This window comes from Galeopterus variegatus, unplaced genomic scaffold, assembly GCF_000696425.1.
Source record: "Galeopterus variegatus unplaced genomic scaffold, G_variegatus-3.0.2 Scaffold9091, whole genome shotgun sequence".
In the NCBI taxonomy this organism is placed as follows: domain Eukaryota; kingdom Metazoa; phylum Chordata; class Mammalia; order Dermoptera; family Cynocephalidae; genus Galeopterus; species Galeopterus variegatus.
The window spans coordinates 7,046-31,998 of NW_007735202.1; the positions used below are offsets into that span (position 1 = coordinate 7,046).

Here is a 24,953-nt window from a genome sequence, read left to right on the forward strand (position 1 = left end):
CGGGAGCGCCACCGCGCTCCCAAGCGGCACACTGTAGCAGTGCGCCACTGGGCCGGCCCGGTAATTTGTGTTTTTTAACATTTTTTCCTAATCACTTTGGCTGTGGTATTATCAATTTTATTGATCTTAAAGAATCAACTTTGGTTTTGTTGATTTTTCTCTATTGTTTTTATTTTCTGTTTTATTGATTTCTACTTTGCTTTCCTCTGGTTACTTTTGGTTTAATTTGCTCTGTTTCTGCTTCTTAAGGTGGTAGCTGAGGTCTTTAATATTAAGACTTAGTGTGTCTTCTTATATAGGTGGTTAGTGCTATAAATTTCCCTTAAGGACTATTCTGGCATTATCTCACAAATTCTGATGTACCGTTTTTTCATATTCATGCATTCAGTTCAAAATACTCTATAATTACTCTTTTGATTTTTTTTCTTTGATCCATGGCTTATTTAGAATTGTGTTATAGAGAATGTTTACAAATATTTGGGGACTTTACAAGGATCTCTTATTGATTTCTAATTTAATTCTACTGTGGTCAGAGAAAATACATTGTGTAATTAACAGCCTTATAAATTTATGGAGAATTGCTTTATGACCCACAATGTGCTCTATCTTGGTAACTTTTCTATGTACATTTTTTAAAAAAAAATTTATTGAATCATAATTGATTATACGTATTTTGGGGTTCAATGTTGAGATATGTTGATCAAATCAATATTACTAGCATATATTTTGTTACAAATTGTACTTATTCTTTATGCCCCTTGTCCAATCTCTCCCTATCCCCCTCTCCCTCCCAACTCCAATAACCCTAGATTCTTCTCTCCTTCTGAAAGAGTAATTGTTACTCTGTTGATTTGTTGTCTAGATGTTCTGTCCAATGCTGAGATGTGTGTTCAGGTTCCCCAATATTATTGTAGAGCAGATGCTTCTTCTGTCACTCTGGAATGGGCTTTGTGGAGAGAGACATCCTCTTATTTTCTTTGGTCTCTGCTGGTGACTCTCCTTGTGTCAATGCACTCCAGTGGCTGACAGACCATCTACGTGGTAGTTGTGTTGTCTGGCCATTTTCGTGGTAGCCATGGTTATTGTGGTGGCTGTGTTGGGCCACCTACATGGAGGTGATGTTTTTGCATGCTCCTTGGTGCTGGTGGTGTGCCTGCTTGTGTTGGGGTTCTGGTCCCCGGCTCCAACCTCAGGACCCCAGGTGGCCCTGAGGCACTGGCAGTGTGCCTGGGCTGGAACTAATTTTTTGTCCTTTGCTTACTTCTAAAATGGGGGAACTCCCTGTGGGGACCAGTACTTGAGCTGTGTGGTTTAGCTAAATTGCTGATTTGCTACTGATTCCCTGGGGAAGACTTTTTGTGCAGCTCAGGTTTTATTGGTTGACTTTTTAGGTACTTTCGGCTCTCCAGAGACCCGGTGCACCTGAGTTGTGTAGAAACTTGGATCTAAGCCTGAGTCTTTTCATCAAACTGCACCCCATGCAATTCTATATTCCTGACCAGTCTTCCCTGAGTGGCCCTTTGCTGATTGGGGTGCAGGCCAGCCTCTTTGCTGTGCCCCAGTGTTCCTCCAGTGGGCCCATCTCCCCCACTGCTCATGCTGCAGACACTTCGCATGTGTGATGACTCACCGGCCCCTGAGTGGCTCCTTTTTTTCAGTTGTTGTGGCTCCTTGCTCCTATGTGGGTCCAAGGAAACCCTATTAGTGGTCTTGCTGGCCTGGGGACCAACAAGGCCCTCTTCTCCCCTGCTGCCTCCAAGCAACTTCATCCAAAGAGCACAGCTACAGCTTTTGCTGGCTCCTGCTCCTTGCTCTCAGCAGCTCCAGTCTTAAAGCAGCCACAGCACCAAGTGGTCAGACTGGTTTTTTCTTTCTCTCATCATCGTGTCTTCTCCTGCCTTCATGCACTCCGTAGGCCTCTCCTCCCTCTATGTACATTTGAAAAGAATGTGTATTCTGTTGTTGGCCAGAGTATTCTGTAAATTTTAAATAGGTCAGGTTGGCTCATAGTCTTTTTCAAGTCTTTTTTTTTTTTTTTTTTTTTTTTATATGACCGGTAAGGGTATCTTAACCCTTGACTTAGTGTTGTCAGCACCATGCTCACCCAGTGAGCTAACTGACCATCCCTATATAGGATCCGAACCCGTGGCCTTGGTGTTATAAGCACCACACAGGCCGGCCCTCAAGTCTTTTATTTAGTTATTAATTTTCTTTTTACTTGTTCCATCTCCCACTGACAGAGAGAGGAGTGTTGACATATCCAACTACAACAGTAGATGTGTCTGTTTCACATTTCAGTTCTATCAGTTTCTGTTTCATTTATTTTGATATTGTTATTAGATGCAAAGATGCAAAGATGTTTAGGAATATTAATGTCCTTTTGATAATATCGAACCCTTTGTCATTATGAAATGACCTTCTTTATCTTTGGTAATAGTCTGCCCTAAAATCTACTTTGTTTGATTTTAATGTAGCTACTCTAGCTTTATTTTAGTGTTACTGTTGTATATCGTGTGTGTGTGTGTGTGTGTGTGTGTGTGTGTGTGTGTGTGTGTGTAGTATGTCTTTTTTCATTGTTCTTACTTTTTAACCCATTGAATTATTTATCTTTAAAGTAGAGTTCCTAAAACAAAGAACAAATGGCAATGAATAGAAAACAGTTACAAACATAGTTGATACTAATTCAGGTATAGATGCTTCTTGACTTATAATAGAGTTACACTTCATTAAACCCATCAAAAATTGAGAAAAATAAATAAATAACAAAGTAGGTTTCCCACTAGCACCATGTAGTTGAATCATGCTTTTTAAATCTAATCTGTAAATCTATGCCTTTTAACTGGGGTTATAGCATATAATAGCATATAACCCCAGTTATGAGTCATATGTTTAAATATAAACATTTATATTTAATGTGATTATTGATATGGTTGGGTTTAAATTTACTGTCCTGGGTTTTTGTTTTGTGTTTTCCCTTTGTCTTGGGGATTAAGCTTCTAATATATGAAATTGGGGACACAATTCAAGCTTTTGGAGGGACATAATTCAATCCACTACAAATGCCCGCTCTCAACACTTCTGTTGCTTGATTTACTTTTTTTTTGTCTTTTTTCCGTGTCCGGCAACGGATCGCAACCCTCAGTGTCGCCCCCGCACTGGACCGGGACCGGCAACGGGATCACAACCCTCGGTGCTGCTCCCGCACCTCGCTCAGCCAGTGAGCGGGAACCGGTCTGCATGTGGGATCCGAACCCTCGGGCGGGAGCGCGGCGGCGTTTCCCAAGCGGCACACTATCCAGTGCACCACCGGGCCGGCCCTCTTTTTTTTTTTTTTGATTAATTGAGCATTTTTTATTATGATTCCGTTTTAACTCCTTGTTGGCTTATTGGCTGTATCTCTTTACACTACTTTGTCTTGTTTTGTTTTTTAGTGATTGCTTTAGGGCTTTGCCACACTCACATTTAACTTATTAGTCTACCTTCAAATAAGATTATACCACTTCATGTATAGTATCAAAACTATAGAGCAGTGTTCTTTTATTTCTCCTCTTCTGTATTTTGTATAATTGTGTTTATACGTTTTTGCATCTCTATATTAGCCACCCTCAATACATATTATTCCTTCTTTAAGTAATGAATTTATTTTAAATAATTTTTTTAAATAATAAAAATTTTTATATTTACTATCACTTTTTCTGCTTTTATTGATATAGTGTAGATCTCCTGGTGATGAATTCTGTCAGTTTTTATTTCACATTTATGTGTTAAGAGATATTTTCACTGCATATAGAAATCTAAGTTGGTAGAGTTTTTCACCCCATACTTTTTAGATGTTGTTCTCTCTTGTGGATTATATTGTTTTTGACCAGAAGTCTGCTTTTGTTCTTATCTTTGCTCTTCTAAAAAATGTCTGTTTTTTTCTTTAGCTGCTATTGAGGTTTTTTTCCTTTATCATTGGTTTTAAGGAATTTATTTATGATGTAATTGGAGTTTTTATTTAGTTTATTGAATCTACGGGCTTATAGTCTTCATCTACTTAAAAAAAATTTTTTTTGCTGTTGTTTCTTCAAATATTTTTTCTGTCTTTTCCCTCTACTCTGTCCTTCAGGGATGAGTTAGGTGTATATTGAGGTCTTTGAACTTGCCCCACAGCTTGATAATGCTTTATTCATTTTTCCTTTCAGCTTTCTTTTTCCCCTCTGTGTTTGTTTTGATAGTTTATATTGTTATGTCTTCAGTTTCACTTTTCTTTTTCAGTAGACAGTCTGTTGTTAATCCCATCCAATGTATATTTCTCTCTAGAAGTTCAGTTTGGATTTTTTGTTTTTATATTTACCATTGTTTCAATTTAAAATCCTCAGTCTTTCCTTAGACTTTCTGACCATACTGAATATAGTTACAATAAATGTTTTAATATCTTTGTCTACTAATTTTGTGATGTGTGTCATTACTGGTTTGTTTCTTTTATTGATGTTTCTTTTCATTACGGGTCATTTTTTCATTCTTTTAGTGTGCCTGGTAATTTCTTATTGGGTGCCTAGAATTGTTAATTTTTCCTTATTGGGTGTTTTATTTAAATTTGGATTTTTCTTTTTTTTTTTTAACGTATTCTTGAACTTTATTATGCAACACAGTTATGTTAGTTAGAAGCTAATCCTTTTAGTGCTTGTTTTTAAACTTCTAGGTGGTACCTGAGCAATCTTTAGTTTAGGACTGTATTTATATTTGCCCCACTAGTGAGGCACAATACCCAATACCTCTTGCGCTATACAAGGTTTTACCACTTTGGCTGGTGGGAAAAGGAACTATGTGTTAGCACCAGAGATTTTTCAGTCTGTTGTTTTTAGCTGAATCTCTGCTGAGCTTTACATAGTTTACACATGTGCTGCTGATCTGTATTCACCTGTACTTTTGGTGGGGAAGAAGCATCTCTTGATTCTCAGGAATTCCCTCTCTGTGCAACTCTTGCCTCTCTCCATGCAGATCTCCCTTCTCCTGTATATTGTGTTGTGGCCTCCCCAAATGTTCAGTTTTGTCTCTTCAGCTCACACAGACTGGGCACCGTTTTGCTCTCCTCTCCTCGTACAGCAGACTAGAAACTCTCTAGAAAGGAAGCAAGCTGGGTAATCATAGGGCTTATCTTGTTTTGTTTTTTGTTTTTGTTTTTTCCTCGTGGCCTCCCCAAATGTTCAGTTTTGTCTCTTCAGCTCACACAGACTGGGCACCGTTTTGCTTTCCTCTCCTCGTACAGCAAACTAGAAACTCTCTAGAAAGGAAGCAAGCTGGGTAATCATAGGGCTTATCTTGTTTTGTTTTTTGTTTTTGTTTTTTCCTCTGCTGCCTTTTGCCCAAAGTCTGAAAACCATTGCTTAATGTTTATTGTTTGCTTTTAGTTTTTTCCCCCTACTTTTTAGTTATTTAGGTTAGGAAGATATATGCGATCCCTGCATGGCCAAAAATAAATTCCTTCTCTGTCATTTTCAATTTGCAATTAACTATTTTGAAAGGTGACTATTGGCTGTGCTCATTAATATTAATTTTGAATTTCTTATAGGTACTATTAATAGAAATGAAAATATTTCTTTTACTTCAAATATGAAGAGCAAACACTTATTCTAGAATTAAAAATATAGCGCAGTTAAGATTATCCATTTATCAAATTCTTGGTTGTCACTCAGTGAGTTTTGTATGTTTGTATGGTTTTTAAAAAATAGATTTTTGTAAGATGTAGAAAAATTATAATAAGAAAATGGTCTTAGTAACCAATTTGTCATTATCCACCCCAAATGTAAATATAAATGTTTGGAGGTTTATCTGATAATATATATTAATCATAATAATATTGCCTTTTTGTGTTAGCTGCTCATTGGATGAGTACTCTCCATTCTTTCATCTAATATTTGAAGAGATCATGTGTATAGTATCAATTGTCTGTCTTATATGTGAGGAAACTAAAGTCCTAAGAAGTTACTTAACCAAGATATCTTTTTATTTAGTATTTCTAAGAAAGCATATTGGAATGCAAGTGACTGAGAAGTGATTGTTTTGGAGCGATGACCTTAAAAAGACTAATTTATCTAAAATACATCTACTAGCTACTTACAACATTTTGTTGGTTGTAATTTACCTATGACCCCTCATGACAGACCAACCAGTCGAGATCTCCAGGTTATTATTGATATTTTTAGTATCAATAAAGGTTAAAGAAAAGCTGCGTATCTGTGAGGGATTAGTTAAGTACTCTACAGAACCATTGCAACTTAGAAAGAATTCTTAATGACATGGGTAAGTGTTCAAAACATTGAGTGAGGAAGGTCACACAACTGCATGTATAGAACCTATAATCTTGTTTTGAAAAATAGGATGTTTTTGTTTGTGCACAGATAAGCAAAAGACTTTAGAAATAATCACCAAAAAATTCTTCATTGATAATAATGATTTGTACTTTCCTTCTTGTAGTTTTAAACGTTCTGGTATATGAGTTCACTACTTTTGGTAGTCAGGAAAAAAGGTATTAGAAAAATAATTTGCCCAAGGTCACACAGCTAGTAAGTAACAGTGCCAGAATTTGTTTCATTTTAACATTGATGTTCATTCTACTATTACACTGTTGTGTGGTCATAAACTTTAGGAATTGTCCCAGCAGTATAGCTTAGCTGCATCGTGCTTTTATAGAGATAGTTGCTTTTTCCCCCTCACCATCCCTCTGCCACCTTGGTCTCCCCAGGCTTATTCCCATTCCTTTTTCCAAACATTGGTCTTGTCTCCAATTTTAAATCACTAGTTTATTCTCTGCTTCCAACCAATTTTTTCCACACTAAATTTGGAAGACAAAGGAAGGAGAATCAAACTTCACATTCCAAACAAGCTTCCATTTACATCATTCATAAGTTGAATGTAGAATGTATTGGAAATTATATATATAATCAGAAAAAATTTGATTGTAACACTTGTACCTAATGTCTACTGTTTGAATGCTGTGAACATTGATTATTGGTTTGATATGAATTCCATTCTTTAGAAACATGATTCATTTCTATTTTTTATTTGAGAATTTTATTATAGTACCGACCTCTTTATCCACACCATGGAGTTTAACAAATGGTAACATATAAAAATTTTTGCTTCAAGTTAAAAAGAAAAAGAAAAAAGAGACAGCTGAAATTGAAGTCAACTATTTTGTTTCCCTCTTAGTCCAGATTTCCTCCTTCCTTCTTCCTAGAAGAAATATCAGTTTGATAATATGGTGTATATAGTTCAGTCCTATATTTTTAAAACTACTATGACGTGCATCTGTAAAATATGTACTATGTTGTGTTTTAGTGTCTCCTGTAAATGTTACACTGCTTACCTTATTTTGCTGTTTTCATACATTTTACTTGGGGTAATATATATCGATACATAAAGATTATTATTTTAATTGCTGCAGTATATTCTATTACATAAATATACCAATTTTAAGAAACTTTTCTTAATAATTGCTTTTTATAAGGTTGTTTCCATTTTTTTAATAATAAATCAATACTGTAGTGAACATGATTGTCTTTTGGTGTATATGTATAAATATTTAGGTATGGAACTAGAAGCAGAATTGCTACGTCTTAAAGTGTATTTTCATTTTTGTTAAGTTTTTGCCATATTATCCTCCAAGGTTATTTTATCAATTTACATTCTGCCAGCATTGTATGAGTTCTTGTTCACATCATTTTCAACTGTTGATATTACAAGGCTTCTAATTTTTTGCCTCTCTGTTGGTATGAAAAGGTATCTTATGATTTTAATTTGCATTTTCTTCATTACTAGGAACATTGAGCATCTTTTCATCAGTTTATTGGTTATTTAGTTTTTCTGTTCTGTGAAGCATCTGCTTATATTCTCCCATTTTCCTCTTGATTGAAACCTTTAATGATTTTTAGGATTTTTGTGCATGTACTGGTTATAATCCTTTCTTAAATATATTACAGACTTTTCCCAGCCTGTGAGTTATTTTTCACTTTTGTTATATAAATATTTACAATTTTGATATATTTTTTTCTATGATTTTTTTTAACTATTTTTGTCTAGATAAAAACATGTCTCTAAACAGATTAGTCCCTATGCCAAGGCTAAGAAGATATCTTATTTTCCTCTAGGATATTTAAAGTTTTGTTTTTGAGATTCTTTTTCTGTAAAACTGTGGAAACTTCCCCTGTATTTTTTAGGATAAATATAAGTTTGTTTTGTTCCTGACTTATCACAGCAAGAGTCATATTGCCTGCCTGATAGTTCCTTTGTTAGGATATTTAGACAGACGTGTTTTTCTAAATGTCTTTAGATTCTCCTCCCCACTTTAATTAATTAATTAATAATTATTATTTTTTACATTCTAATATGTTAGATTCTTAGATTAATGATACTAATTATTATTTGTTTTTCTTTCCCAGATTAGAAATCATTTTTCAGTCCCACTCTCTGTTTATGAAGGGGACACTTTATTGGGAACTGCTTCACCTGAAAATGAATTCAACATACCATTAGCATCTTACCGGTGATTTTGTTTTCTTTATCTTTTTGTTTGCTCCAAGGTCTCTTATAGAATTTTTAGTTTCTGATTCTATATGGAAGAATAATCAAAAATAGTTTTTTTGAATTATCAAACTTTGATCAAATTTACCTTGTTAATGTCTCATCTAATTTATTTAGGTTTCAAGGACTTAAATGGTTCTTTTAAAAATGAAATATTATTTAATTTAGTGTACTTAATTTATACCATGTGAAGTATTTATGCTTTTACTAGTAAATACAGTCATTACATGCTTGCAATATAATCATCATAATCGTATATGTTCATGAGTTTTAAAAATGTCTAATAGAGAATCATTGGTAGTTTCTGGATTTACCTACGCTATTATGAAATGATTTTTACTTTTCAAAGGTTTCATAATAGAAGTTTTCTTGATATTCTTTTAGAAGACAGAATATTTTATCGTTTTATGTACATATTTATCTGTTGTTCAGGGAGGGATAGAGTTGTACACAGAAATATATAGTGTATTAATCTTAAATATTTAAGGTATTGGATTAAACTTGATATGAAATATGTTTTAAGAAAAGGTTATTAAAATTATAGCAAAATATATTAATCTTAAATATTTAAGGTATTGGATTAAACTTGATATGAAATATGTTTTAAGAAAAGATTATTAAAATTATAGCAAAATATGGGCTGGCCCGGTGGCGCACTGCTACAGTGCACCGCTTGGGAGTGCAGCGGCGCTCCCGCCGAGGGTTCGGATCCCACATACAGACCGGCCGCTCACTGGCTGAGCGAGGTGCGGGAGCAACGCCGAGGGTTGCGATCCCGTTGTCGGTCCCGGTCCGGTATGGGCACGACACTGAGGGTTGCGATCTGTTGCCGGTCATGAAAAAAGACAAAAAGGAAAAAAAAAAATTATAGCAAAATACTAATGATGATCTAGCTTTATAATTCTAGATTTAACATTATAACAAATAAATATTGTGTAGGGTATTTAATCCAGAATTGAAAATAAATCTTCTGTGGAGAATAAAACCTTCACCAGAATTAAGCATTGTAGTTTGTTTGAATACCATTTCAGAACACACATTTTTAATACCATTTCAGAACACACATTGGAAATAATCACTTACCCCAATGTCACAGAAGGATAGAGACAAAACTACAAGCAGTGCTTAACTGTCCCCTACCTCTGTGAATTTTGATCCACATCTAGCAGTTCAAGATGGGTTCCTAATGCTTTGAAAACAGTATGAATTTGAGGCATATATTTTCTCATGTATAGACCTGTAAACTCTAATGAGTGTTTTATTGCTTAGTTCAAATTTGCTGAGGAAAAGAATCATATTGTTGAAGGAACAACAAAAAAACACTGTAGTTGTTTACAATATCTGACCCTGTTCTAGAGAGGATTTTGGGTGGGTTACAAGACTAGATTAAATTAAAGATAGCATGTAAGATACGTTTAAAACTTTTTGTGAGGAACTTCCAATTATTTTCTTCTTGGATAATAAAGGTTAAGGGCAATCTGCTTTTTAAAAAAAATTCTGCTATATATTTTGTTACTCTGTCCTTAGTAAAGAAAACAGTATCTTTATACTTCTTCCTGCAAGGCCAAATATTAATTTGTTACATGGCAGTTAATGAATCTTAATTAGAATTATTAGTGACTAACGAGCTTGGATTTTACATTAGGTACTCTTTTAATCCAATGCTTAGATGTAGTTGCTCTTATATTTAAGATATGAGGTCTTAAATTAACAAATGGTATCTTTCTCCATAGAATTTAAATATACTGATTATTAAATTTAATTCAACAAATATTTGTCAAATGTTTTGTTTTGGGTGAGCTGCTTTAGGATACCATGGTAAGTTAGATGTGTTTATTGCCATCAAGAGATGGCATAATACAATCATGTGTTGCTTAACAACAGGGGTACATTCTGAGAAATGCTTTGTTAGATGATTTCATTGTTATGCAGACATTGTACTGTGTACTTACAGAAACCTAGATGGTACATACTTAGGCTATATGGTATAGCCACTGTCATGTATGTGGTGTGTTGTTGACTAAAACATCGTTATGTGGCACATGAATGTATTATGTAAATACAAAAAGTAGGAAAACAGTGGGTTGTAGAAAATTACAAAAAGTGTTATAGTTGCAGAATATTGTGGAAAACAAGGAAGGGATCAATGACTCATGAGTAAGGTACATGAAGTACAGGTAAAGTACAGTAATGTGAAGATTAGATGGGGAGAGCAATATAAGTGGAAAGAATTGAATATACAAAAATAAGGAGGCGTGAAAGCATAAAGTGTAGAGTGCATGCTGGAAGAATAAATTTGGAGGATAGTTGAAGTTCACATTTAGGTAGTTGCTCCCTCATTTTCTTGCTCCCATAGTTTAAAGTTTTATCTTCATCTATTAATATCATCTATTTTTTCCTTCCTGTCTCAAACTTTTGATGTTCTTCTGTTTCAAGACCATTCATTGTACCATCTGTTTTCCTTTAGTACCTCCTGCCCTTGATTATCTTTCTGTCCTGTTTTTCTCCTCCTTGTTCATTTCTTTAACTTTCCTTTAACCTTGTATATTTCTCTAACTCGGTCTTCTCTTCAGAACACAGCTTCTAGGGAAAATTGTCACATTTACAAAAGATCCTGCATTCTGTCTAGAAAGAATTGACCACATGCCCCCAGTCTACTCTATACATGTTTTTTGGTACCAGTTACAGTTATTTTTTAATATTACATTTCCCATCTGATTGTGATCTCTTTGAGAGTAAATAATGTCTTGAGTCAGTCATTTGTGCATTTACAGTTTTGACTTCTCATTGGTATATAATGGGTCCAATAAATGTTTTGATAAACAGGATGAGTGTACTGGCATTAATTTGGAGAAAATTAAGTTTTTATCTTTAAGTATTAGAAGTAAGAATGGAAAGTAGAGTGAAAATTTTAGAGAGAATGTAGAAATAGAATAGGCTAAATCTGTTAATTGGTTTTAAAAATAATTGTGCAAGTGAGTGAGGGTAGAAGAAAGAATTTAATATTTCAGAGGTCAGAGTGCCAGTAGCTGGAAGTCACTGAAAAAGAACACTCAGAGAAGTGGGCATGGAGGATTCAATGTTCAGTATAGCAAACTTAAGATGCCATCAGATATCATTACAGAAAATGTAGTAGATATTTAAAATTTTAGGACTAGAGCTTAGGAAAACAATCAGGGTAGCGAGTTTTGACAGTCGTTCATCTGTAAGGGATAGTATCACAACCATAGCTAACTAGTTCTACAAATATAAGAATATTTCTTAAGTATTATTCTCAGACACAGCTTAGGATAAAATATTATTAAACCTAAAAATAGTGTTGAAATATAAACAAAGCATGTGATAATCAAATTTAAAAGTTAATCATATGTGACGCCCAGTGATTTTGTCACCATTTTCTGCTAACCACTTCTTTACATCTATACCCCACATTTCAATAAAGCTAAGTATCTATTGAAAGCTTTCATGTGATTAACTTTGGAAAGCTTGTTGTTGTTTGTTTGGTTTTTTTTGATAAAAATATTTTTTAAGTTTGTGAACTGTCATGACATTTACTTCCTGTTAGGACCACATAGTCTATTGAAAGCTTTCATGTGATTAACTTTGGAAAGCTTGTTGTTGTTTGTTTGGTTTTTTTGATAAAAATATTTTTTAAGTTTGTGAACTGTCATGACATTTACTTCCTGTTAGGACCACATAGCCAGGAAAGCCAACTTCTAGTTTTTTTAGTTTATGAACTGTCATGATGTTTGCTCCCTGTTAGGGCCACGTAACCAGGAAAGCCAAATTCTTTCAGTTAAATGTACAAGTTCCAAGTAGTTGTATGTCGTTGGCATATATGACTGATACGATTATATATTTTCTTTAAGAAATCAGTTATTATCTTGTAAATGTATTTTTAAGATATTAAGTTTGTAAGAAAAATATTCTTTTTAAGAGACAAATAACTTGGTTAGTTTCCAGAATGTTAGGATGATAGCTTTTTATGTATGAAAATATAAAAATTTATTACAGTTTTATGGAGGGAGGTAATTTTAGTCTAAAACTGTAAGCATATAATTTTTTTAGTCTAAAACTGTAAGCATATAATTTAATATGAGGTACTTGAAAAAGTTTGTGGAAAAATAGAATTAAAAGATAATACAGGGCCGGCTCGGTGGCGCACTCGGTAGAGTGCAGCGCTTGGGAGCATGGTGGCACTCCCGCCGAGGGTTTGGATCCCATATAGAGACCGGTCCGCTCACTGGTTGAGCGCGGTACGGGAGCGACACTGAGGGTTGCGATCCCGTTACCGGTCACAAAAAAAGACAAAAAAGGGAAAAAAAAAAAAAGATAATACAAATTTTTCCATGAACTTTTTGAAGACCCCTCGCATGTTTTCTTTTAAAGTATTTTAAACTGTATTGCTTAATCTTTTATGCAGATCGCTCCTTTTTCTGAAGCCAGAAGGCGAGGATTATCAAATGTGTGAAGGAATTGATTTTGAAGAAATTATAAAAAATGAAGGAGCACTTATAAGGAAGAAATGTACATCTATAAACCCTTCTAGGAAATCATTTCTTATTAATATTGTCCCAGAGAAAGATAATTTGACATCTCTGTCAGTGTATTCGGAAGATGGTTGGGACTTACCATACATAATGCATTTGTGGCCACCTATCTTACTCCAAAATCTTCTTCCATATAAAATTGCTTATTATGTGGAGGTATGCTGGAATTTTTTTTTTTAAATACCTTTCTGTCTTTGATTTTGTCCCTTTTAGTTATTTAAAAATATGAACATTAAGAAATGTTTTAAAATTCTAATAAAAATTATAGTACTGTAAAGAATAGGTAGTTCAGGTACTCTTCAAATGGAAAAGAAATATTTCAATCATATTGTAAAAAAAAAAATTTAAAAGAAAATGTTTTCCACCGATTTACCTTAGAAATATGACCATTAAGCTGAATATAAATTATATGCACAAGTGTTATATGCCAATTAAGAACTAACTTTGAAAGTAATATATATTCTTCTTAGAAAATTTAGAAAATAGAGTTAATAAAATTGCCTATAATCATACTGGTCATCTGAAGATATCACTTCAGTTTTAGAAGATATATTTTTCATTGTTTTCCATGAATGTGTACTTCATAGATCATATATTTAAAAGACAAATGCTAACTTTTTCATTTTAAATTTTATTTGCTTATTTATTTATTTATTTTTGGTGGCTTGGCTGGTACAGGGATCAATCCCTGGACCTTGGTGTTATCACCACCATGCTCTAACCAACTGAGCTAATCGACCAGCTGATACTATTGAAAAAAGTATGAGAATTACTATTAAAATAACATTAAAGTACTGGACTTAAATGAAAAAAAAAAAAAAAAAAGCCTGCCACATTACTTTATATTATTTTAGTGATAATTTTCTTAAAGGATTGTATGCTCTATAAACGTGCTTTTTCTCTTAATACTCTTTCTTTTAACAGATTAAGACCAGTTCTCTTCTGTTGTTTTAACAGAGGAATCTCTCCATTTTATGTAAATTCCATTTGCTTATCAAATGGAGGAAAATAGTTCTTTATTGTAGTCTATTAATTGCACATTTATTTTACTTTGGGAATTACTGTATGTTCACACTTTTTTTTAATGCATAACAGATTTATTTGATTAAATAAAGTTTTACTTAGCACAGGAGCCTTCAGAATAAAGAACCAAAGACCCAAGAAATAACTGTCCATTTTTATGCTTTTAAAAAAAATTTGAAACAATTGATTGCACAATCTGTGGAGTACAGAATTGAATATCAGTACCTGTGTGCAATATGTGATGCTCAAAACAGGATGATTAGTATATTCAGCATTACACAGTGTGATAGTTTTTTTGTGGCCCTTTGCCAGTTTCTCACTAACGCCTCTCCTCTTTGCCTTTTCCTACCTCTCGTGGCCTCAGTTCTGTTCTCCCCTTTAGAAAGTTAAATGAATTTTTGTGATTGTTGTATTTTTCTTTCTTATTTTAAATTAATTTGTTTATTTTTTTAGTTCCCATTTATGAGTAAGGACATGCAGTGTTTCTGTTTCTGTGTTGGCTTATTTCACTTCACATAATTTTCTCTAAGTTCATTCATGTTGCTGCAAATGGCAGAATTTCATTCCTTTTTATGGCAGAATGGTATTCTATCGTATATATATGCACCACGTTTTCGTCATCAAGCCATCCTTTGACAGACATTTAGGTTGGTTTCAAATCTTAACTATTGTAAATGGAGGTGCCGTAAACATGGGGACGCAGGTATCCCTTTGACATGAAGATTTCCATTCTTTTAGGTATACACCTAAAAGAATACAGCATGGGATTGCTGGATCGTATGGCAGTTCTATCCGTGGTTGTCTGAGGAAACTCCATACTGTTTTCCATAATGGCTGCACTAATTTACAGTCCCATCAATTTACAGTCCCCTTTCTCTTCATTGTCCCCAGCATTCATTTTTCTCAGTCTTTTTGATAATAGCCAGTCTAACTGAGGTGAGATGATACCTCAATGTGGTTTTGGTTTGCATCTCCCTGATTCTTTGTGATATTGAGCATTTTCTCATGTGGCTGTTGACCATTTGTATGTCTTCCTTCGAGAAATGCCTGTTCAGCTCCTTTGCCCAATTTTTAATCAGGCAACTTTTTTTTTTTTTTTTACTGTTAAGTCATTTGAATTCTTTGTATATTCTGGATATTCATCCCTTGTCAGATGCATAGTTTGCAAATATTTTCTTTCATTCTGTAGGTTGTCTTCTCACTGTTAGTTGTTTCTTTTGCTGTACAGAAGGTTTCTAATTTAATATAATCCCATTTGTTTATTTTTTCTTTTGTTGCCTGTTCTTTTGGGGTCTTATTCATAAAGTCTTTGTCCAGTCCTGCTTCCTGAAGTGTTTCCTCTGTGTTTTCTTTTAAGAGTTTCATAATTGAAGGTCTTATAATAAGTCTTTAGTTCACTTTGAGTTGATTTGGGTATAAGGTGAGAGGTACAGGCCTAGTTTCATTCTTCTACATATGGATGTCCAGTTTTCCCAGAAGCATTTATTGAAGAGGCGGTCTTTTCCCTGATGCATGTTCTTGGTGCCTTTGTCAAAGATCAGTTCGCTCTAAGTATGTGGGTTGATTTCTGGGTTCTCTATTCTTTTCCATTGCTCTGAGTGTCTGTTTTTATGCCAGTATTGTGTTACTTCAGTTACAATTGCTCTGTAGTCTGATTTGGAATCAGGTAGTGTTATTCCTTGGGCTTTATTTTTTGTTGTTGTTCAGGATTGTTTTGGCTGTTATGGGGTCTTTTGTTCTTCCATATGATGTTTGACATGGGTATGTTTAACTAACCTTGCATCCCTGGAATGAATCCCACTTGATCATGCTATATACTTTTTTTTGATGTGTTGCTCTATTCTAATAATTCTAACAAATTATTTGTTAATAATTTGTTGATGATTTTTGCATCTGTGTTCAGCAAAGATATTGTCCTCTAGTTTTCTTTTGTTGTATCTTTGTCTGGTTTTGTATCAGGCTGAAGCTGGCCTCATAGAATGAGTTTGGGACAAAGGTCTCTGTTTCAGTTTTTTGGAAAGTTGGAAGAGAATTGCTATTCCACTATAAAAGTTTGGTAGAATTCAGCAGTAAAGCCATGTGGTCCTGGGCTTTTCTTTGTTGGGAGATTGCTGATTACTTGCTTCAATCTCACTGCTTGTTATTAATCTGTTCAGGTTTTCTGTTTCTCCTTGGTTCAGTCTTGGTAGTTTGTATGTGTCGAGAAATGTATTCATTTCCTCTAGGTTTTCCAATTTATTGGTGTATAATTGTATAGTCTCTAATGACTTTTTGTATTTCTGTGGTATCAATTGTAATGCCTCCTTATTCATTTCTGAATTTTATTATTCAGGTCTTTTCTCTAGTTTTTTTAATTAGCCTAGCTAATGGTTGGTCTATTTTGTTTGTCTTCTTGAAAAAACAGCTTTTTGTTTCATTGATCTTTTGTTTCATTTTGGGGGGGTCTGTATTTCATTTAGGTCTGCTCTGATCTTAATTCTTTCTTTCTGTCTACTAATTTTGGAATTGGCTTTTTCGTGTTTTTCTAGTTCTTTGAGGTATATAGCATTAGGTTGTTTATTCTCTTCTTTTGTTACAAGTGTTTATTGCAGTAAACTTCCCTCTTAGTATTGCTTTTACAGTATTCCAAAGGTTTTGATATGATGTGTCTTTGTTTTCATTACTTTCAACAATTTTTTTGATTTTCTGTTTGATTTCTTCTTGGACTTATCAGTCATTCATGTTGTTTAATTTTCACTTATTTGTATAGTTTCTAGTGTTTCACCTGTTACTCATTTCTAGTTTTAATCCGTTGTGGTCTGAAAGATACTTGAAATGATTTCAGTTTTTTAAAATTTGTTGAAACTTGATTTGTGACCTAACGTGTGGTCTATCCTTGAGAATGTTCCATGTGCTGATGAGAAGAATGTATATTCTGAGGTTGTTTAATGAAGTGTTCTGTAGATATCTGCCAAGTCCAATTGGTCTAAAGTGTAGTTTAAATCCTATATTTTTCTGTTGATTTTGTTGGCTAGATGATCTGTCCAGTAATATTTGGGGTGTTCAGGTCCCCAAATATTATTGTCTTGGGATCTGTCTCTTTCTTTAGTTCTAATGTTTGCTTAATATATTTGGGTGCTGGAGTGTTGGATGCATATGTATTTATGGTTATGTCTTCTTGCTGGATAGATCCCTTTATCATTATATAATGGCCTTTTTTGTCTCTCTTTATGGTTTTCGGTTTAAAATATGTTTTATCCAGTATAAGAATAGTTATTCCTGCTCACTTTTGATTTCCATTTGCATGGTGTATCTTTTTCCATCCCTTCACTATTAGTCTGTGCGTGTCTTTACAGGTGAGGTGAATCTCTTGTAGACAGCATATAGTTGGGTCTAGCTTTTTAATCTAGTCAGTCAGTCTATATCTTTTGATTGGGAGGATTTAATCCATTAACATTTGGGGCTGTTCCTGAAAGGTATTGTCTTACTCATGGCATTGTATCAATTTTCATTTGGATGTTTTAAATATCTTTTGTTCCTTCCTTCCCCTTTTATTGTTTGTCTTTGATGTTTGTTATTTTTTTGAGGTGGTAAAATATAGTTTCTTTCTTTTTATCATTTGCATTTTTGTTCTACCAGTGGGTTTTGTTCTTTCTTATGTATTCATGGTAGTGATTATCATTTTTGGATTCCAGATGCAGGACTCCCTTGACAATTTCTTGTAGGGCTGGTCGTTTGGTGGTGAACTCCTGCAGTTTTTGTCTGTCTGAGAAATACACTATTTCTCCTTCATTTCTGAAGTATTGCCTTGCTGGGTATAGTATTCTTGGCTGGCAGTTTTTTTCTTTTAGTGTTTTGAATATATCATCTCATTTTCTTCTGGCCTGTAGAGTTTCTGTTGAGAAATCTGCTGTTAGTCTGATGGGTTAGGATTCTCTCTTTGTCTTTGAGTTGTGCCAGTTTGACTATAATGTGTCTCAGAGAGGACCTTTTTGAATTGAATCTGTTTGGGGATCTTTGAGCCTCCTGGATCTGAAGGTCTTTGTCTGTCTCTATTTCTGGGAAAGTTTCCTCTATTCAGATGTTTGTGTGCTTAAGGTTGTCTACTAGCTCTCTTAGATTTTCTTAATTTTTAAAAATTCTTTTTCCCTTTTTTTTTTGTCCACGTGGGCTATTTTGAAAAGACTGTCTTCAAGATCAGAAATTCTTTCTTCTGCTTACTTAGTCTGCTGCTTAAGCTCTCAGTTACGTTTTTTATTTCATTGAAGGAATCCTTCACCTCCAGAAGTTCTACTACATGCTTTTTTAAGGTATTAATCTCTTTGTAAATTTTCTTCTTCATATCCCAGATAGTTTTTCTCATTTCCTTGTGTTATCTGAGTTTTTGTATCTCATGGAGTTTCTTGAAGATTGCTGCTTGGAATTCCTTCTTAGTCATTTCAGGAGTTTCTTGCTTTATGGCGTCTGGTATTGACAATTGTATTCCTTTGGTGGTACCGTATTTTCTTTTTTCCCTCTTATTTCTGGTAACTCTGCATTGATGTCTGGTCTTCTTATAGAACAGTTGCTTCTTCTATTACTCCGGAGTGGCTTTTGAGGAGTTAGATGTGTTTTATATTATGTTTAGTATTGGTTTCAGGTAGACACAGTAGTGTAGTCACTGTGTAGTTACACTGGTAGCATTCATTGTTGGAGTTGTGTGCCTCCATGGCCTAGGCACTGTGGCATTTGGTGATTCCTTGAGGAAGTTAGTGACACTTTGTTTTCAAAGACATGGGTGAGGCCTTGAGTTCTTGAGAAAAGTGCCTGGGTGCCCTGTAACTCTTTGGCTGGTTTTGGGTGGCCCTGGGTGGGCTTGTTGATGCCCTGGCTAGCGTCCTCTGACCCTGATGGGTGCACTGGGATATCCTGGAGCTCCTCAGTTTGAATGGGTGACCCTGGGCATAGTCTATCTTTACTCTTTCCTACAGGCAGAAGTTGCACCTGGGTCCTTGCTTCGCCTAGTTGGAGGATGGGTTTGTGGTGGTTGAGAATTTTCTTCCTTACTCTATTTAGCTATCCTGGGTTTGTGCACTTTCCAGGTCTTCAGCATGTGGTTTTTGGGGGGGGTTTTTTTGTCCTTTTTGAGACCCAGTGAGCGCTATGAACGCACTGGTCATCCCTATATAGGATCCGAACCCGCGGCAGAAGCGCTGCTTGCACTCCCAGTGCCGCACTCTCCCGAGTGCGCCATGGGCTCAGCCCATTCAGCATGTGTTTTTCCACAGATCAAAGCAGTCATGTGAGCTGCACACATAACTCCCATCCACAGGTGCACTACTGCAGGGAGCAGCATAATTCCCCTTGTGGTTAGGGCCACTGGGACACAGGTCTGTGCTCACTCACCTCTTTCCCCAGCCTCCACTGGTAACCCTTCTTGCGTCACTGCAGTTGAGTGGTCAGTGGGCCACTTGTACAGCAGTGGTGGCTGCAGCTGTGGCCACAGGCCACACAACAAAAGTAGAAGTAGGCCACCCTTGTAGTGGTTGTGGCAGTGGCGTTGGACCACCCATGTGGTGGCAGTGTCTGTGGCAGCAGTGGGACAGTTGTATGATGACACCCTTTGCTTCTGTCAGCCATCAGTGGGGGCTGCCCTTGGCTCCTGAGGTCCCCTTGTTCCTGCCAGCTGTTGGCAAGGGCTCACACTTTTCTGATGTTTTCATGGTGGAAAAGTTAACATACTGTGGTTTAATAATATCTGATTTTCCATATGGTTGACAGATTATCATAGTGGTTAAGAATTTGCACTTTGCTGTGAGACAGATTTGAGATTGCATCCTAGCTTCGCCACTCCCTAGCTGTATGTTCTTATTCAGAGTTTAGTGTTTTTCTTAATGTTTTGTCCTAGTCTAATAAAATGGGAATGGTAATAAGACTTGCATGGTTGGGATGTGGGGAAGATCAAATTAGATAGTGAATGTAAGGGACATAGCACAGTGCCTGAGAGGCACATGGTTGCCATTTACTTACCACTCTAGCACCACAACCATCATTCTTATTTTGTAGAGTATTATTTAATATGTAACAAATTAATAACTCACATTATTTTTACTTTAATTGACTTAAAATCTTAAGTTGAGATTCCTATGTTGCAACAACAGGAAGGAACCAGTATAGAGATGCTGGAAGAACTGGTGAGATATTCAGATGCACTGTCTGTTCATATTTCATTCTCATAGATATTTTAATGTGATGCTTTTAGGGATCGCATTCTGTCTGCCAGTTTCCCAAGGATATAACACTTTTTAGAAAGACAGTATAGCTGTAGTACAGAATAGGGTCTAGAGGAGACAAGGGCAGTTAGGAAACTCTTGAACTGAGAGGTCATAGTGACATGAACTAAGGTAATGGAAGTGCGGGTAGAGAGAAATGAATAGTTTTGAGAGCAATGTAAGATATAATATAAACAATGAATGAAAATGGGGATGAGGAAGTATTAAAAATCAGGAATGGGAGGTAGTAGGTATTGCTTATTTTGGATTACCGTCAATTTTCTACATTTTTCATTGTTTTGTAGTTTTCAAAACTAAAATCACTCTGGTGGTGACTTCACAGGAAAAAAAAACGAAAATCATTACTGAATAGGATTTTTTGTTGTTTTAATAATTAGTGTTTTATGTTTTTGATCTCCAGTGGAGTTTTACGTTATATTGTTTAATCTAATCTTCACAGTTGTCCTTTTAAGTAGGCCATTTGTACCATTCTACAAATATAATTCAAGTCTCAGATTAAATATTTTATAGAAGCTTACCCAGGTGACAGTGTTAGAACTTGAATATTTAAGTCTTCTCACTCGTTCTAACAGGAATTTGAAAAGTACTTTGTATAGCACTTAGATAAATAGAATTTTGATGCATATTATTCTGAAAACATTTGAAAATGTATTTTTTTTTTGTTACAGGGGATCGAAAATTCAGTTTTTACTCTAAATGAAGGACATTCAGCCCAGATTTGTACTGTACAGTTGGATAAAGCCAAGCTACATTTAAAATTACTTGACTATCTTAATTATGATTGGAAAAGTGAATATCATATAAAACCTAATCAACAAGACATTACTTTCATTAATTTTGCCTGTATTACAGAAATAGAAAAGACTGATTTAGATATTGCTATCCATATGACTTATAATCCTGGTCAAACAGTTGTGGCATTTCATAGTCCTTATTGGATGGTCAATAAAACTGGTCGAATGTTGCAGTACAAAGCAGATGGAATTCATCGAAAGCATCCACCTAATTATAAAAAGCCCGTTCTCTTTTCTTTTCAACCAAATCACTTTTTTAATAACAATAAGGTATGTAATGTTTTTTCTTTCACTTTTCTTTAACCATTTGTTACTTTCTTTTAGTTTTTAGAGTTCTAAAAAATAAGATATGAAACTTAGGTAGAAATAATATTTGTTAAATATTTGAGGTTAAAAAAGGATAATTTAATTTGGAAAAGTGTAGTAGATTAACAATATAATATTTCATTTATGCTAAAAAGTAAAAAATTATCATTTTAAGCTGGAATTTTTAAAGGTACCTAAATTGTAATATACTTGAAATATTTTTTCCTAGGTTCAGCTTATGGTAACTGATAGTGACTTGTCAGATCAGTTTTCAATTGATACTGTTGGTAGTCATGGAGCTGTTAAATGTAAAGGCCTGACAATGGAATATCAAGTAAGTTCATTCTATGCTCATCTAGAAACTTTTATATAACATGTATCTATTGACTAGTTGATTAAATTTTATAAGGATTCTATAGTATAACAGTTTTTGAACTATTGAATTTTTTCCCTTAGGTTGGTGTCACTATAGACCTCAGCAGTTTTAACATTACCAGAATTGTGACATTTACTCCTTTTTATATGATTAAAAACAAAAGCAAATATCATATATCAGTGTCTGAAGAAGGAAGTGATAAATGGCTCCCTCTTGATTTGGAGCAGGTGGGTAGATATATTTCAAAATGTACCTCTTTGGATTTTTTTTTTTGCTTGTAATTAGATACTTGAAATCACCATGTAACGTTTTTACTCTCCCACACCCCAATTTCGTTTCAGTTCCATGAACTTTTATTGAGTGTTTGTGCCAGGCTCTGGATATTTAATAATTAAAAATTGAACCTTGCCATCTGATAATGCATAGCTTGATTAGGGAGGTAGACATTTACAGCAATTAGATATGATATAAATGTCTTTGATTTATTCTCTTCTGGAAGCTGTTAGGAATACCTTCACAGAGTAGGTTAAGCCAGACTTTCCTTCAAGTTATTTAAAAAAGGAAGTAGTAACTTAGGAGTGAAATTGTGATTCTGTGCCATCATTAGCTGTAAAACCTGTGGGTGAGAGTTTTTTGAATGATTGGCTGAGGTTGATAGAATATTTTACTTTTGAAGAACTTTAATTCTAAATATTAGGATTATGAAGAAACATTTACTGTTTTTATTCACTATTCCTTCTTGCATATACAACTATCCTTTGGGGATCATTCTTCTTGAAGTACATATTTTAGAATTTTTTGGGGGGCTGGTTTTGAAGGTAGATACCATCAGTTTGTGTTTATAAATAAAAGCTTTTTATCATCATCTTTCTTTTATTATAAATTTTCTTGATATCCATTTCAGGTTGACATTTTTTCTCAACATATTATAGATTTTCTCCCCACTGTATTCTGGCTTCCATTTTTATTGAAAATTATGCTGTGACTCTGTCATTTCTATAGAGGTGATCTTTCTTTTCTCTCTGGCTGCCTTCTGGGTCTTTCTTCTCTGATGTTCTGCAGTCATATTACTGTGTGTCTGTATGTGGGTTACTTTTATTTATCCTGCTTGGGATGCTTGATCTGTGGATTAATGTATCTCAATAATTTCTATTCTATTGCAACTGCTGTTTCTTTAAATATTGCCTCGCCTCTGTTCCTCCACCCTCTCCTCTGGACCTTTAATCAGACAGTGCTAGACATTCATATTCTCTCCTCCATGTCTCTTAATATCTCTTTTATATTTTCTATCTGTTTAACTATCTTTGTTGCATTCTGCATAAGTTCTACATATGTTTTCTAAATTTTTTATTTTTGCTGTGTCTGAACTGCTGCTTAAGCCTTCAACTGAGTTTTTTCTTTGAGTAATTATATTGCTCGTTTTCAGAAGTTCTACCTTTTCTCAAGTCTTTTCATTCTTTAAACAGGTATTTTTGGTGTACTTTTTATGTGCCTTGTAATACATCTGATAACAAAACCTGTCCTTGTGTAGTTTACATTTCTTTTTAAAATTATTTTATTTTAATCAAAGTTAATGGTTATCTTTAGATCTATTGATATCTTTACAAGATGTAAAACATCAGGAAAAGCAGTGACTAGAGATGAAAGGAATGAGGAATCAAATCTGAAGAGACCTACTGTTAGAAAGGGATGAGTCTGGGGTAAAAACCAACAGAGTCTTTTTTTTTTTCCTTTTTGTCTTTTTTCGTGACGCGCTCAACCAGTGAGCGGACCGGTCTCTATGTTGGATCCGAACCCTGGGCGGGAGCGCCACCGCGCTCCCAAGCGCCGCACTCTACCGAGTGCACCACCTGGCTGGCCCCCAACAGAATCTTAAGATGCAACCTTGTGACTCCATTGGATATTTCTCATTTAGTCCTTATGCCATTTATTTTCTCACCGGGTTTCCTTTTTAACTTTATTATACACCTGTTGAACTATCCTTGTCCACCCATTATTCCACTTCTATGTTTTTATTTGTTTATTTATGTAATATAAGATATAAAAAGACAGATGCTGAAATATCCTTGGGCAAGAAGATAATCAGATCTGTGAATCAATTATGACTGTTCTTATTTTTCCTCCCCATCTACACTGATCAATTAAAAAGTAGAAAAATATTTTCCAGTAAAAAACTCACATTTGGACATGCCTAACTGTTTGGCTAAGGAATGAGAAAATAAGTGTATAATTTTATTTAAAGAGAAAGTTAAAAGTCTGTATTTAAGGTCTTTTATGAAAGTGATTAATGCATTTAAAATAGAAGATATGAGATCAAAAGAAAAGATTAGAAAGAAAAGGAACACAAGATTATGCTCTGATTTAGAGTTTGAGAGATAAAGCATATAGTAAAAGGCATTTCATAAGCAACTAATTTCTTTAATTTGCATGAATAAACATGTCTTTTGGGTAGAGGAATAGCTTTCTTTATAAAATATTATTGATATAAGTTATTAAAAGGTAATGGTAAATTTACTATGATTCCAGATCAAGGAAGGTCTTAGGCTGGGTTTTGAATTTGCTGATTGTGATTCTCAAATTTCACCTTTAAAAGTTTTATTCCTTTANATTTCATAAGCAACTAATTTCTTTAATTTGCATGAATAAACATGTCTTTTGGCTAGAGGAATAGCTTTCTTTATAAAATATTATTGATATAAGTTATTAAAAGGTAATGGTAAATTTACTATGATTCCAGATCAAGGAAGGTCTTAGGCTGGGTTTTGAATTTGCTGATTGTGATTCTCAAATTTCACCTTTAAAAGTTTTATTCCTTTAGATCTTGAAGACCTTTGTCCTTTCGAGGTTCCCAGTAAAAATGCAACTATTTCTGGAAAAAAAAAAATATTTTATTTTATTTTTATTTCTATTTTTTATTGGGATGTAGTCGATTGTACATACCTGTGGGGTATAGCATTGAATATCATTACCTGTGTGCAATATGTGATGTTTGATTCAGGATAATTAGTATATTCATCATTATGCAGCGTAATCAATTTTCATGGCCCTTTACCAATTCCTCCTTTTCCGCCCTCCCTCTCCCGCTTCC

General features: G+C 34.5%; 1 protein-coding gene across 1 annotated transcript in view; it reads left to right on the forward strand.

Moving 5' to 3' along the window:
• LOC103609019 (vacuolar protein sorting-associated protein 13A-like) overlaps nucleotides 1-24,953 on the forward strand; it is a gene marked incomplete at its 5' end in the record, with an annotated part of 117,223 nt that overhangs the window by 6,395 nt on the left and 85,875 nt on the right. Inside the window, 5 exons of the mRNA XM_008593395.1 lie at nucleotides 8,424-8,527; nucleotides 12,989-13,271; nucleotides 21,058-21,453; nucleotides 21,719-21,823; nucleotides 21,946-22,092. Coding sequence (XP_008591617.1) covers nucleotides 8,424-8,527; nucleotides 12,989-13,271; nucleotides 21,058-21,453; nucleotides 21,719-21,823; nucleotides 21,946-22,092 — 1,035 coding nt within the window. The remainder of the gene's footprint in view (nucleotides 1-8,423; nucleotides 8,528-12,988; nucleotides 13,272-21,057; nucleotides 21,454-21,718; nucleotides 21,824-21,945; nucleotides 22,093-24,953) is intronic.